General features: G+C 49.9%; 1 protein-coding gene across 2 annotated transcripts in view; it reads right to left on the reverse strand.

Annotated features, from left to right (window-relative positions):
- Positions 1-15,495, reverse strand: part of THBS3 (thrombospondin 3) — a 56,997-nt gene extending 41,502 nt beyond the window's left edge. Inside the window, exon 1 of one of the 2 annotated variants that reach the window (XM_080984564.1) lies at positions 15,370-15,495. Coding sequence is in view for 1 of the 2 variants with exons in the window: in XM_080984563.1 (XP_080840689.1) it covers positions 4,384-4,486 (103 nt within the window). In the remaining variant the exon portion in view is untranslated. Of the gene's footprint in view, positions 1-4,383; positions 4,545-15,369 lie in introns of those variants that run through there. The other variant, XM_080984563.1, reaches the window with a different exon arrangement.
- Positions 15,496-15,527: the final 32 nt, after the last annotated feature.

Genomic DNA, 15,527 nt, shown 5'->3' on the forward strand with positions numbered 1-15,527 from the left:
TGTAACTGAGTCACTGCAGAATAATACCAGGATGGAGATGGGTGTAGCAGGGAGGTCAGCGCAGTGGGAACATACTGGCAGGGAGTCTAGTTCTGCTGGTGAGTTTGCACCAGGTCAACTTTGCTGCTGCTGAGCCCTGCCTCTCCCCAACTCAGTATGCTGTCTGCTGCCTCACTCCAGAAAGGATATTGTTTAGCTGGGAAAGGTTCAGGGAAGAGCAGTTAAAATCACCAAGGGGGTGAACTGAAAGGTTGCAGTGTTTGGGACTTCTTAGTTTAGTGAAAAGGTGACATGATAGAAGTTTATAAAAATTATGCCCGGCATGGAGAAATTGAATAGGGAAAAGTTTTTCTCCCTCTCTTATAATGCTAGGACACATGGATATCCAATCAGTGGCAGGGTGTGGGGTGGGGGCCAGAGGGACGGCTTCCCCAGGTGAAAAACTGTTAGGGGCACAACATTTTGACACCCGGTGCTGCTTCAACATAGCTGCGCGCTTGCATCGCTGGGCTCCGTTCAAAACGGCTTCTCAGTGCGAACCAGGAACTGACCTCTCCAGACAATAGAACGACTCTTCTTTTCTTATCTCTGCAGCTTCAGGGCAGTTGAATGTCTACGTTTCCCTTCCTCCCACACATGCTGCCCCGGGCACCAGCAACCCATGCTACACCACTGCAATGAAGCTGAATGTTGGAACAGATAAAAGAAAGTCTTTCTTTGTTAAACTGTGGAACTCAATCCCACAAGAGGCATAGATGGCCACCAGCTTGGATGGCTTTTAAAAAGGTAAAGGGACCCCTGACCATTAGGTCCAGTCGTGGCCGACTCTGGGGTTGCGGCGCTCATCTCGCTTTATTGGCCGAGGGAGCCGGTGTACAGCTTCCGGGTCATGTGGCCAGCATGACTAAGCCGCTTCTGGCGAACCAGAGCAGCGCATGGAAATGCCGTTTACCTTCCCGCTGGAGCGGTACCTATTTATCTACTTGCACTTGGACATGGTTTCGAACTGCTAGGTTGGCAGGAGCTGGGACCAAGTAACGGGAGCTCACCCCGTCGGGGGATTCGAACCGCTGACCTTCTGATCGGCAAGTCCTAGGCTCAGTGGTTTAACCCACAGCGCCACCCGCGTCCCTTGGGTGGCTTTAAGAGGACAAAATCTTGGAGGAAAAGGCTGTCCATGGCTACTAGCCATGACAGCTACATTCTACCTCTACGGTCAGATGCATTCTGCCTCTAGGTGCCCGTTGCATGGAGTCGCAAGTGGGCAGAGTGTTCTTGTGCTCAGGTCCTGGTCGGCCACTGCGAGAGTAGATGGAGTCAATGGGCCCTTGGCTGTCCTTGTGTACTTATGGAAGGCACTGCAAATCCTGGGAAAAGGGGGCCTCCGGCTTGCAGCCTTCCAGCCCGATATTTATTTACAAGAATGGATTGAGCACACTGTCTCCGTTCAAGCACACAGAAGCCTTTGCATCTACTGGGGGTTCTGTGGTCTCCTTCTGGGCAGGAGGAAAGGCTCCATATTCACAGCTTCGCCACCCGCCCCGGACCAGACCTCCCAAAGGTGTGTGCAGTGTCTGATAAAGAGTCCACCTGGAACATCTTCGGATTCCACTCCCTGGCACAGAAGTCGGGGCAGATCCTGCCCAGAACTTGGAGTACAAACAGATTAACTATATATATCTAAAACCAGGAATACTGTTAACACTTAATTTGGACAGCTGCTACGGAAAGGAATGTTACAGCCGTTGGCGACGATTTGGCCCCTGGATGGATTAACAACTTGCCTGGTTTTTTTGGGGGGGGGGGGTTGGCTGCCACTCTGAGCAGCACAGAACCTTGTCACAGAGTTAAGCATAAGAGGAAAAGACCATAGGAAGAAGCTGCCTTACACTGAAACAACTATTGGTCCATCTAGGCTAGTGTTGCCTACACTGACTGGCAGCAGCTTTCCTGGAGTTCAGACGGGGTCTTTCTCCCAGTCCTACCTGGAGATGGTGGGAATTGAACCTGGGACCTTCTGCATACAAATCAGGGGCTTGATTCATCCCCTGTTCACACATGCATCTGGACAAAGCATTGGAATGGACTGTGCCACTTGGACTCCAAGTGAAGGGGAGGTTTTATTCCACCCCTCCGCAACACAGGCAAATGCTCCTCTCTGTAAAAAGCTCCCTGCCCATTGCTCTCCCTGAAGTGCTACATTTCTCCTCACAGAGAGTTCAATTGTTTTTTGTATGTGGAGGGAGAAGCTTCTCAAAGTGTCTGGAGTGATACAGTCCATTCTATTGCTTTATTTTGGTTATCTGTAGACCCTGATTGAATGGTCTGTACCACTTTAGGCCATAGGAGAGAAGCACCACTTCCAAATGCTCCTCCACATTAAGATGACAACAAATCCCCGCAAGCAGAAACACAGCTCATCAGGGAGATGTGTCCTAGGAGACCAACGGTTTGCCTTTGGAGCTGGCTTTCTCCATGCAGGGAAAGGATGGTGTTAATGCAGGGCAGCATTCAAAAATGTGGCATCCCCCCCAACAACATTTGAAGCGCTGAACTCTTAAACTTACGATATTATCTCAGTCCCCCTCTACTTCTCCACCACCACTCTTCCTATTTTGATCACTTGTTAGATTTGCAGAACTAAGAACACCAGCACCAATATATTGCTTTATTTATCGATACTAAACTATTTCTTTTTTGAATTATGGTGCTGGAGGAGACTCTTGAGAGTCCCATGGACTGCAAGAAGATCAAACCTCTCCATTCTGAAGGAAATCAGCCCTGAGTGCTCACTGGAAGGACAGATTGTGAAGCTGAGGCTCCAATACTCTGGCCACCTCATGAGAAGAGAAGACTCCCTGGAAAAGACCCTGATGTTGGGAAAGATGGAGGGCACAAGGAGAAGGGGACAACAGAGGACGAGATGGTTGGATACTGTTCTTGAAGCTACGAACATGAGTTTGACCAAACTGTGGGAGGCAGTGGAAGACAGGAGTGCCTGGTGTGCTCTGGTCCAGGGGGTCACGAAGAGTCGGACACGACTAAACGACTAAACAACAACAACAACAAACTATTTCTTTACATTGACAGCCAGTGAACCTTAAATGTTTAGAATATTTAACTGGAGAGAGTCGGGTTCAGAAGCTCAGCGTCTCTTGGCTCAGCCTACCTCGAAGAGCTGTTGTGAGGATAAAGGGAGAAGGAAGAGGATGTAAACTACCTTGAGCTTCTCGGAGAAGAGAGAGAGAGGGGATAGAAGGATGATTTAAAAAGCAGATCCAAACGTGTGTGTCATGGGATTAGAGATGGCCATAGTGACTTGGGGACAGGGAGGGTTAAATTGTTGTCCTCCTTGCCATCTTCCCTTCCTTCTCTTACTCAGAGTTGCACCATCAGCTTTGCAGGCGAAAGGTCTCCCGTTCAATCCCTGGCATCTCCAGTAGGGCTGAGAATGCCGTTGTCCCGCCTCCCAAACCCTGGAGACTCCCTGTCCAAGCTAGCTGGACTAAGAGTCTGACCGCGAGGAAACATCTTGCTGAAATCAGCCCTTAATCCAGAGTCATGAGGACTGGACTCTTACTTTAGATTTAAGGGAAGGACTATTGCTCAGAAGCAGAGCATCTTCTTTACATGCAGATGGTTCAGTCCCCGATGGCATTTCCAGGTGAGGCAGGAAAAGATACCTGCTAGGTGGAGCAGCAGTCTGCGTATCGTCCGATGCTCCTGTTTAAATCAGCCTCCCAACATGAGAAGGAACCTGGGACATTCTGAATTCAAACCACATGCTCTGCTGTTAGGTGGTGGTTCTTCCCAGAAATGTGAAGCAAGAATCCAGACCTCGTGGTTTTGGATAAAAGGTCGTCAGTATTGAGCCAGTTGGACCAGTGGTCTGGCTATTGATCAGTGCCCTCTCTTGTGATTTAAAGCAACCATGAGAACTAGAAGCTTACTCTGCGTTTAGAAAAGGACCATTTTTGCATTCGGCTGATTTAAACAGATTGTCTCATATACAAGTCAGACCACTTGGTCCATCAAACTCAGGACTGTCGACACTGACTGGCAGCAATTGGACCATTGGGTCCACCTAGCTCGGTATTACCAACACTGACTAGCCCCATGCTGCCAACACTGACCAGCAGCAAAAAAGACCTGTCTAGCTCCGGATTGTCGACACTGACCGGCAGCAATCCGACCACTGGGTCCGCCTGGTCGACACTGGCTGGCAGCATCTCTCCAGCAATCCCTCCCCGTGATCGAACCCGGCACCTTCTGCCCCTAAACCAGAGCTCGGGCAGCGCTTCCGGACGAGCGAGCCCTTCGGGGATCGAACCCGGGACTTTGGCTGGGCTTGGACCGAGCGCGCCGTCCCCGCCGCCCGCTTACCTTGCAGCCCCTGCCTGGCTGCGCCCGCTGCGCCCAGGAGGAGGAGAAGGAGGAGCGGGAGGCGGCGGAGGGCGGCCGGGGGTCTTCGCAGGAGCCGCTCCATCCTCGCAGCTTCCAGGCGCAGGAGGAGGAGCGGGGCGTGGACCGGCGGCCGGCGGGGCGGCCGGCGGGGGCTGCGGATGGGGGCGCTCCGAGGAAGGGGCGGCGCCGCCGCAGGGACAAAGGGCAGCGGCGGCAGCCGAGGCTCGCTTGCAACGGCGCGGCCGAAGAAGCGCTGCCTCCTCCGGCGTCCCTCGCTCCCCTTCCACGATCCGAGCCGAGCCCTCCCTGCCTCTGCGCCCGCGGATCGGAGCAGGTTTCCGGGCAGGGTGGAGGGCACGGATCGGGGGGAACAGGGCGGGCTGAGGATGCTCTGCTCGCCCTCCCAAAAGGAGAAGGGAGCACGACTACAGGACCTCGCCTGTCCTCAACGCGGACCAAGTCGCGGCGTCCGGGCTCCTGTCCCTTTAAGGAGTCGCTTGCAGTCGCGGGTTTCCATCTGATGTGGTTTCGCTCGCGCGCGCTCCCCCCGCCCACTAACACACATCAAAAAGATGCAACGAGGGGAGAAAGCTGCACGGGGTGGAATTTTCCGTCCCGGGATCTCTCTTAAAGCGGCAGGAAACGCTGCTGGACCGGATCGAAAGAGGGTTCCCTCCAGTCCACCGTGGGCTTTCCATCCGGTGGCCAAGCCAAATAAACAGCATAATCCTGCGACAGGGGCAGCAGAATATGCCCCTCTGCTGTCGTTGGGCCCAGTAACTGGTAATGAGGTAGACTGCCCCTGATCCTGGAGGCTCAGTTCTTGGTCCTCAGGGCAGATAGATAGATAGATAATTTATTATGGTTGGAGACCAGCTTATAAAACGCACTTGGGGGTACAGTCACAGAAAGAAAACAAACAATTAAAACAATGTACAACAATAAATTTAAAATTTATAAATGCGATAAGCATATAGACACTTAAAACTTTAAGATAAACTGCCGCAGGGAGCTGACCCAGAGTCACCCATGGAACCGAGTTTGGGGATTTTCTTAACGAACTAGTTTGAGCCGGGAGATGGTCTGCGCCTGCAGATCTGTACACAGAATCTGGTGACCATCCGGGTCGTCTTCTGATCTTTGCCTAACAGGAAAAGGTCGAATTTTTGCTTTTCCTGGAGGTCAGTGAGCCTCACCAGTAGGGGATCAATGGTCTTACTTCGTGCCTCTACATAAAAGGGACATCTAAAGAACAAGTGCTCTGGGCTTCCTATCTCCCCCAATGAAGAGGCGCAAAGTCTCTGAACACATGGGATTTTTTAAAGGCTCCTTCCAGGACAGGCGAGGACAGAGCCAAGCTTCTGGCAAGTGTAAAGGCCCTTCTTGCATTTTTCGATACGAGAAAGAAGAGATATGCTGCCTGTGCAGCTATATCTCTCTCGATTTCTCCAATTTTATACTCGGGGCACCTTGAGCAGTCCTGTTGTCTCTCGGTGTCTATGATTCCGTAGATTTTGCCTGGCCCAACCCCAGACATAGAAGGGCTTGAGGGGCAAAACCCAGTTTCTGAAGGGTGTTCAGGACTGCTGTCTGCCAGGGTCCTCAGGGCAAATAGCCGCTGCTAGCCAAACAACGGAACATGTCTTGGGACTCGTCTACACTTCCGCTTTTCCCCGGGGGAAATGGGAAAGCACTCGGACCCGTGCTTTAGAGACACAAGACGAGCAAAGTGTGAGCGAGTCCCTGGCGATTCTTTATCAGAAGGACACTGGCAGACTGCAGAAGAAGCACCAAACAGGAAAGTCCTGGGGTTCTGGTTTCAAAAGGTGTCCAGACAGATGCACCCACTGAAGGGGGGTAGATGGCTGCCCCCCACCCAAGCTATTGGTTCTGCAGGGTGTGATGTTCACAGGTAGGCTGCCTCTGAAGATGGCGTGTTGACTCTTGAATTTATTAAGAATAAAGGTAAAGGGACCCCTGACCATTAGGTCCAGTCGTGGCCGACTCTGGGGTTGCGGCACTCATCTCGCTTTATTGGCCGAGGGAGCCGGCGTACAGCTTCAGGGTCATGTGGCCAGCATGACTAAGCCGCTTCTGGTGAACCAGAGCAGCGCACGGAAACGCTGTCTACCTTCCCGCCAGAGCAGTACCTATTTATCTACTTGCACTTTGACGTGCTTTCGAACTGCTAGGTGGGCAGGAGCAGGGACCGAGCAACGGGAGCCCACCCCGTCACGGGGATTCGAACTGCCGACCTTCTGATCGGCAAGTCCTAGGCTCTGTGGTTTAACCCACAGTGCCACCCATGAACGTAAAAAGAGTCCTCCTGAACCAGATCAAAGGCCCGACTTGCCCAGCATCCTGTTCTCCCAGGGGCCAACTTGGTGCCTATGGGAACACCACAGCTAGGAAGACCTGGGTGCAATAATCCCCTCTGTACTTGTGGTTCCCAGCCACTGATATTCAGAGGCACCTTAGTATCCCACCAAGAGTAGAGCTGGAACACAGCCTTTGAGGTTATATTCTCCATGAATTCCTCTAGCCCAGGGGTGAGCAAACTTTTTCAGCAGGGGGCCGGTCCACTGTCCCTTAGACCTTGTGGTGGGCCGGACTATATTTTGGGGGGGGAAATGAACGAATTCCTATGCCCCACAAACCACCCAGAGAGGCATTTTAAATAAAAAGACACATTCTACTTGTGTAAAAACATGTGATTCCCAGAACGTCCGCGGGCCGGATTTAGAAGGCAACTGGGACGCATCCGGCCCCTGGGCCTTAGTTTGCCTACCCATGCTCTAGCCCTCTTTCAAAGCTGTGCCTCACTGTGGCAGTGAATTCCATCATTTAATTATAACTTGAATAAATAAGTCCTTTCTCTTATCTGTCCTGAATGGATGTCCAGTGGATATCAGGGATCGAATGAGAAACTTGCCTGTGCCTAGGATGTGCTCTCCTTCCCATTAACAGGAAGAAATATGGGGCAAGATCCCTTGAAAGCTTGGGGAGGACATCACTACCAGCTGGCAACCTTCCCTCAGAAACAGCCCAGCAATGCATGACTTGCAGGAGAGTACATAGTTGTGCTTGGCTTACGAGTACAATGGCAAGATCCGTGAAGGCCGGCCTGAACTGGGGATGGACAGCTGGAGATGGAAGAAAAATTGGATCCAGTTTGCATTTAAAAGCAAACCTACCTAATTAGCCCTTTCAGAAAGAATGCACAAACCAAAACAAAGCCATCTTTCCAAATTCTCACTTCTCTGAATTTTTGCAATGTGGTTCCCCAGCCAAGTCATGGTTACAAAAATGCATGTTTTGGTAAAGCGTGTGTTGAAACCCTATGTGGGTGAAAATAACACACAATAAGGCATTGCATCACTTTAGGGAAAATGGCTTTGCAAAAAAATAATAATGTGTCTATCAGGCGAAATTGCATACAAGAATGCGTCCGTTGGGAGAAATTCACACTAACGTGCTGTTATCTCATAGAAACCTAGAGCTGGAAGGGACCCTGAGGATCGTTCTAGTCCAAGTCCTTGCAATGCAGGAATTTGCAGCTGTCTGGGATCGAACCTGCAACCTCGCGGTGTTGTCAGCAATACGCTGTAACCAACTGAGCTATCCAGCTAAAATGCATAATAAATAAATAAATAGCAAACTGATGTGGAAAACTGAATAGATCATAAAAACTAAAAACTGGGGAAAACCAAAATGGAGAGATTCGCCTAGAATATATCCCAAATTGCCAGTGACGATGCTCTTGGGTTTTATGGCAGATGAGTCAATGCAGAAAGGACACTTTGGCACCAGTTCAGTGTCTACTTCACAAACATACACACACACACCATTCCAGCTGCTCATATTGTTTCTGGCCTGACGCTCCCAGCATATTCTTTGTAATGGGATGCCTCGTGGGAAGCAGTTCCTAAATGAAATAAATCTTCCTCCTCCTCCCTAGCTTGTGTAGACAAGGACTGTCCCATCTCTGTTCCCCCTTTGCCCCACCACCCTCTCTCTCCTCCGATGGATCCTTGAAGGTCTGGGCTCTTGTCTTTCACAGCGCTTCCAAGATGACCTCATTGTTTTTCTTCCAAGACTTGGGTCGGCTCCCAGGAGCTGGAGAGGGGTGCTTTTTTTTGTTTTTTACTGCTGTTGAGGTTTGGCCCAGATCCCTCTCTCCACCCAGCGAGCAGCAGGATTGCGGGCACGTGGCATGTCCTAGGGATGAAGGGAATCCCCTTCCCATTTTTCAGAGGCGGCGGGGGTTGAGCAGGGAATACATATTCTGAGAAATCTCCCTGCAAGGCGCATTTTTCTGTGGCTGAAAATGAGTGCATCCCTTGTAGGACCCAATGGAAGCGGGAAGCCCAGATGTTATTCCTGCACACATACACAGCCATCAGTATGGGGCACAGTTATCTTAGGAACATAGGAACACAGGAAGTCAGTCCATTTGGTCCATCTAGCGCAGTGTTTGCAACACTGACTGGCAGCAGCTGTCCAGGCTTTCAGGCAGTGGGTTTCTCCGAGCCCTACCTGGAGATGTAGGGGACTATAAGAAGGCTGATCGACGAAGAATTGATGCTTTTGAATTATGGTGTTGGAGGAGACTCTTGAGAGTCCCATGGACTGCAAGAAGATCAAACCTATCCATTCTTAAGGAAATCAGCCCTGAGTGCTCACTGGAAGGACAGATCCTGAAGCTGAGGCTCCAAGACTTTGGCCACCTCATGAGAAGAGAAGACTCCCTGGAAAAGACCCTGATATTGGGAAAGATGGAGGGCACAAGGAGAAGGGGATGACAGAGGACGAGATGGTGGGACAGTGTTCTCGAAGCTACCAGCATGAGTTTGACCAAACTGCGGGAGGCAGTGGAAGACAGGAGTGCCTGGCGTGCTCTGGTCCATGGGGTCACGAAGAGTCGGAAACAACTAAACAACAACAACATAACTCTACCATTGAGCTACTGTACAAGCCTGCTAAAAATAAATCAATATTCCAGTCCTAATGGTCCCAAATAAAGGGTTGGTTGAAATAGGAACAGAGGGTTCTCCAGCACCAACTCAGGGGTCTTGAGATGCTCTATTACTGAGCAGAGCTCCCTTGAATGGGAAGACTTCCCAGTGGTTTGTGAGTCGGCAAAAAGCACAAGCCACCTGTGGAACTCCCTGCCCCAAGAAATTAGGCTATCTTCCTCTCTGTTTGCCTTCTGTCCAAATCATAATCATATCTTTATTTGTACCCTGCCCATCCAGCTGGGTTGCCCCAGCTACTTGGGGCAGCTTTTGCCTTTCAAACTTTCGGTTCTGCCGCTGATTAATTCAATTTAATGTGAACTCCGGTTTCGGTGTTTTCCGTGTGCGATGGCCAGCCTACTCAGAGCAGACCCATGGAAATGAATAAAGTTAGTCGTGCCCATTGATTTCGCCCTTGACACACACAAAAATGTGTTTCAGCCCCTTGTAAAATAGGGAAACGCAGCTGTTGGTGGCTGGGGCAGGACCTGCGAGAAGCCTCCCCTCCCCAGAAAGTTGGCCAAGACGGTTGTCCCCTGAGCGGCGGCCAATCCCTCAGCCGGGGCCGCGACAGGCCAAGCTGTGTTTACGCTTTGTTTCCCCTGCCGCCATAACAACGGGGCCTAGTTGCGTCCAGGTGGGCCTTCCCTCCGCTTCTCCTCTTGCCTAGGGGAGCCTCATCAGGCCGCAGAGACAAACTCGAGCCAGGCTTTTGTGGCCAGACAGGGCCCCGATCCAAATATTTCCTCATGAAACGGGAATTGGAGGAATATTCCTTTCTGGATTCCCTCTAAATTACAGAGCGAGGGTTCCTCCCCTTCCCTGCCTCCAGAAGCCTTGTTGTCTTTCCATAGCAACCCGTTTCAGAGAGTGTGGCGCGGGCTGGGTTTTGGATCCAAGCCTCACGCCACCTCCCACAAAAAACCAGTCGGCTTCTGGCAAGGACTGCAGGCTGAGGGGATGAGCAAGGCGGCTGAGAAGACAGAGGGTCTTTGCACATTCGCATGAAAAGCACTCTCTTTCAGAAGCATCGCTGCTTCCCGACTGTAGAAGCAGAGCGTAGCCATCATGGCTAGTAGCCACAAATTTATCCAGTCCTCTTTTAAAACCTTCCAAGTTGGTGACCAGAACTGCCTCCTGTGGCAGGGAGTTCCATAGTTTGAGTCATAGCTGTCAACTTTCAGATTTGAAAGTAAGGGATCAGCAGCCTCGAAAATAAGGGATCAGCAGCCTCACCTATCCCGGGGACAGTCTACGGGATATCTAACAATCAGGGATAGCAGCAGGAAGCGGTGCTGGAATTATTGAATTTCCCACAAAAAAAGGGAAGGTTGACAGCTATGCTTCGAGTATGCGCTGATTATATCTTGTCCAACCGAACTGGATAGTTTCCCTGAGTTGTCGGGATCTGGAGAAGTACGGTAGATATCAGGCTGCCTGTCTCTCTGAACTCTCTATAGATTCTCCTAACCTCGGTTTTAATTGCTATGGTTTCTTTGACAGTCCAATCGCCAATCCCCCTCTTCTTAGGTGACCTATGCAAGTGCAAGTGGGACAGTTCAGTTATTAAATGTCGATAAATTTGTCAAACCGGGTGACTCCAACAACAGGGGAAAGATCACCTTTCTCTGTCGAGAACAAACGGATCACACGGTCAGAATTCACCAAACTTTGGAAAAGAGACAGAGTGTGCTCATTGACTCGTATCCTTGAATGCTGGGGTCTCTGCCTCCTTTCTTTTAGCAAATGTTCTGTGCCACTGGGGAAGTGGTAATTCTGTATTGATTTGTTTTGGATGTTGTATGTGATGCCAATAAAAGGTTTTATGGTACAATAAGAGTTTGCCCTGTGCAAAGGAGGACTTTATCTGTCCTGAATCTTCCAACGTTCAGCTTCATTGGAAGAGGGAGACAAACTTTTCTCTATCCTTCTATAAACTTCTTACTCGCCTTTTCTCTTCCAGCAAGGCGTTTGCCAGCAGCGGTTGTTGCGGATTCAGTCCCTGAATCAAAGAATCATTGAGCTGGAAGAGAGCTTGAGGATCATCTAGTCCACCCCACTGCAATGCATCTTATCTCTTATGGGGCTCGAACCTGAAGCCTTGGCGTTATCAGCACCACGCTCTAACCTAGGGTTACCATATGTCTGGGATTTCTGCAGTCCGGAATACTGCAGTCGGGAGCAGTGTCCGGGTGGAAATTGGTAAAAATGTCCAATGTCGGCAGTGCCGTTTCTGCCGATCTTCCACAAAAATTGCTGGAAAACAGCATTTTTTTGCGATTTTGCCAAGAAAGCTCAACAACGTTGGGCAGAACTAAAAAATAAAAAAGCTGAACAACTTTTCTGCCCGGGTTGCCATATTTTCACTGTTTGAAAGACGGCAACCCTACTCTAACCAACTGAGCTAAAGGTAAAGGTAAAGGGACCCCTGACCATTAGGTCCAGTCGCAGACGACTCTGGGGTTGCGGTGTTCATCTCGCTTTATTGGCCGAGGGAGCCAGCGAACAGCTTCCGGGTCATGTGGCCAGCATGACTAAGCCGCTTCTGGCGAACCAGAGCAGCGCACGGAAACGCCATTTACTTTCCCGCTGGAGCGGTACCTATTTATCTACTTGCACTTTGATGTGCTTTCGAAGCAACTGAGCTATCCAGCTGCAATAAAGCCCCAAACGCTGCCACCTTTCATTGTGGAGCTGCTCTGTCCCCTGGATCACTTGGCTTGCCCTTTTATGAACCTTTCCCAACTCTACAATATCCTTTCGGAGGGTTTGAGAGCTTCTGGAGAGCTGTAGTCCACCCACTCTGGCTCCCTCTGCAGCGGCAGATCTGAGCAACAGCGTTGTAAAAGAGGCTTTCTCCCTCCCTTCCTCCTGTGTGTGTGTGTGTGTGTGTGCGCACACAGACTCCTGCCCAGAATGTGATGGAATCGTGTTCTGGTGTCCCCTTCGAATGAGATCATTGCGGAGGCACTATTTTTTGCAAGGGAAATATAATGAGGCAATAGCCACAGAGGAATGTGCTGGCTGGCTGCCTGGGCAAATCCGCCTCTTTTCTGAGACAAGGGTACTCCCGAGATTGAGTTCTCTGCCTCAGACAGGAACAGAGGCCCATCTGCTGCAGCCTCAGAGCTGGATCTCACCTCCCTTGGCAAAAGGGACAGGATGCGTGTCTCTCCCTCTCCCCCCAACCAAATCAATCTCTTCTTGTTTCCTCTGGTTTGGATCCTTCGCTCCTCTGCAAACACAAGAGAGCCTCCTTGACGTCAGTGTCTGTCTTTCGACTTGTGCTTGGCTGAACAGGGGGCAAAAATGAATGGTTATTGTTAAAATGGAGGGGTTGCGTCCAATGTTAGCCCTACCTGGAGGGAGAAACGAAGGAACATGACTAACTTGGGTCCATTAACAGCAATAGGTTCGATCTTGAGTAGACCGTAGCTGGACAGTCAGAGACAGTGCGGTGGAGTGGTCAGAGTGTTGGACTAAGACCTGGGAGTCCAGGGTTCAAATTCCCTACTAGACGCATGATTAGGGCTGCCATATGTCTGGGTTTTTCTGCACATTTCCAGGAATTGGGCTCTCAAAACGGCATCCGGGTGGGTTTTCGCTGAATTGGCAAAATGTCTTGGGAAACCCAGACATATGGAAAGTTGGACTTTTTTTTTAAAAAAAATGCTTTAAAAATAAAAAAGCACCCCAAAAACCTCAACAACTTTGTCCGGATTTTCACTTTGGGGAATATGGCCACCCTACCCATGATGTTCCCTGGGTGACCTTGGAGAAGTCACTTACTCTCAGCCTAGCCTACCTCACAGGGTTGTTCTGTGGATGAAATGGGGAGGAAGAGGAACCATCTGTGCTGTTCTGAGGTCCTTGGAGGAAAGGTGTGATATCAATGTAATCAATAAATGAATGAAAATAAAGGATAAATGCAACCCAGTGTCAGAGAAGGCCTGTCCATAATGTAGAATCATAGAATTGTAGAGTTGGAAGGGACCCTGAGTATCATCTAGTCCAGGAGTCAGCAAACTTTTTCAGCAGGGGGCCGGTCCACTGTCCCTCAGACCTTGTGGGGGGCCGGACTATATTTTTGAAAAAAACAACAACGAATTCCTATGCCCCACAAATAACCCAGAGATGCATTTTAAATAAAAGCACACATTCTGCTCATGTAAAAACACCAGGCTGGCCCCACAAATAACCCAGAGGTGCATTTTAAATAAAAGGGCGCATTCTACTCACGTAAAAACATGCTGATTCCTGGACCCTCCGTGGGCTGGATTTAGAAGGCTGCTGGGCTGAATACGGCCCCCAGGCCTTAGTTTGCTTACCCATGATCTAGTCCAACCCCTGGCAATGCAGGAAAATGCGAATCCCATATGGGGATCAAACCTACAGCCTTGGTATTATCAGCATCACGTTCTAACCAAACTGAGCTATCCAATGGCTTCTGCATGTGTGTGTTTGTGTTGTGCAAGGGGGGGGGGGAGTTGTACAAAGAGAGATGCTCCCTCTTTTGGTAATACACAAAAAAGCAGGTAGAAGCTAAGAATGTTAACACACCAAGGCCCTCTCTGCTCTGTACATTTAAAGCATCACCATAGCACTCATGGCTTCCCCAAAAATCCTGGGAACTATAGTTTGTTAAGGGTGCTGAGAGCTGTTAGAAGGCACCCTGCTCCTCTCCCAGAGCTACACTTCCCAAAATGGTTTAATGACCCATCCCTGTTCCCAGGCGACTTGTAGCTCTTTGAAAGGATTAGGGGTTAGCCCAGAGGCAAAATGAAAGCAAATTTTAGTCCTCTGCGAAAGAGGACTGGAGGGCTGCATTTGCCCCCCTCCCCGTGGGCTTTAAGTTCCCCACCCCTGTATTACGGTAAAGGAAAGGCATGCTCAGAGAAACTTTTCCTTTAATGGTTACCCAGAGTGAAAATCTTCTCATGCACACAGCAGCACTGGAAGTCTGGTCCCCATTTGTGTGGGGCCTGAGTAGCCGTTACTCAGAAGTAAGGCAAAAGCCTTCTGTGCTTATCTGTCAATGGTTAGGGGTGACACATTGAGAGGCTTCTCTGTGGCTGCTCCCATGTTGTGGAATTCTCTCCTGAGAGAGGCCAGACTGGCTCCCTCCTTGTTATCCCTTCTGTAAAGGTAAAGGTAAAGGGATCCCTGACCATTAGGTCCAGTCGTGGCTGACTCTGGGGTTGCGGCGCTCATCTCGCTTTACTGGCCAAGGGAGCCGGCATACAGCTTCCGGGTCATGTGGCCAGCATGACTAAGCCGCTTCTGGCGAACCAGAGCAGCGCACGGAAACGCCGTTTACCTTCCCGCCGGAGCGGTACCTATTTATCTACTTGCACTTTGACGTGCTTTCAAACTGCTAGGTTGGCAGGAGCAGGGACCCAGCAATGGGAGCTCACCCCGTTGCAGGGATTTGAACCGTCGACTTTCTGATCGGCAAGTCCTAGGCTCTGTGGTTTAACCCACAGCGTAGGTCGGATAAAACCTTCCTGTACAGACCAGCCCTTGAAAATTAAGGCCGCTGTCAAGATCACACTGCATTTTAATTGCTGGCTCCAAATGCGTTCTGATGTGTTGTAATTATAGCTTATCTCTATCTATTTTTCAATTGAATTTGTATACCACCCTACACCCGTAGATCTCAGGGCAGTTCGCAACATAAAATCACAATATAAAAAACACAAGATACGTAATAAAAACAAAAACAGAGACAACCCAATAATCTCTCCTTCTGCGACACATTTTAAAAGGGCATCAGATGACAATCAACTTAGTTTGCTTTTTCTACTTTGTATTTTATAAGGTTTGCAAATGTTGGAAGCCATCTTGAATCCTGGCGATAAAAGGCCAGATCTAAACACTAATAATAATAAGTGCTTTTTCTGGGGGTACTCAAGGGTACGCAGAACCCATATGTTAAAAGTGTGGCACTTACTGTAACTATTTCACGGTGAGAACTGACACCTTTGGGGAAGCCATGAGCTTTTAATGATGCGTGTTGCTACAAGCACGCCACTTTGGTGGAAGAAGTCTGCGATCCTAGTTCCCCTTCCCCGAGAAAAGCAAGCCTCTCCAAACTCAGTGGGGCTTACA

This window comes from Podarcis pityusensis (genome assembly GCF_964106645.2).
Source record: "Podarcis pityusensis genome assembly, chromosome: 16".
In the NCBI taxonomy this organism is placed as follows: Eukaryota; Metazoa; Chordata; class Lepidosauria; order Squamata; family Lacertidae; genus Podarcis; species Podarcis pityusensis.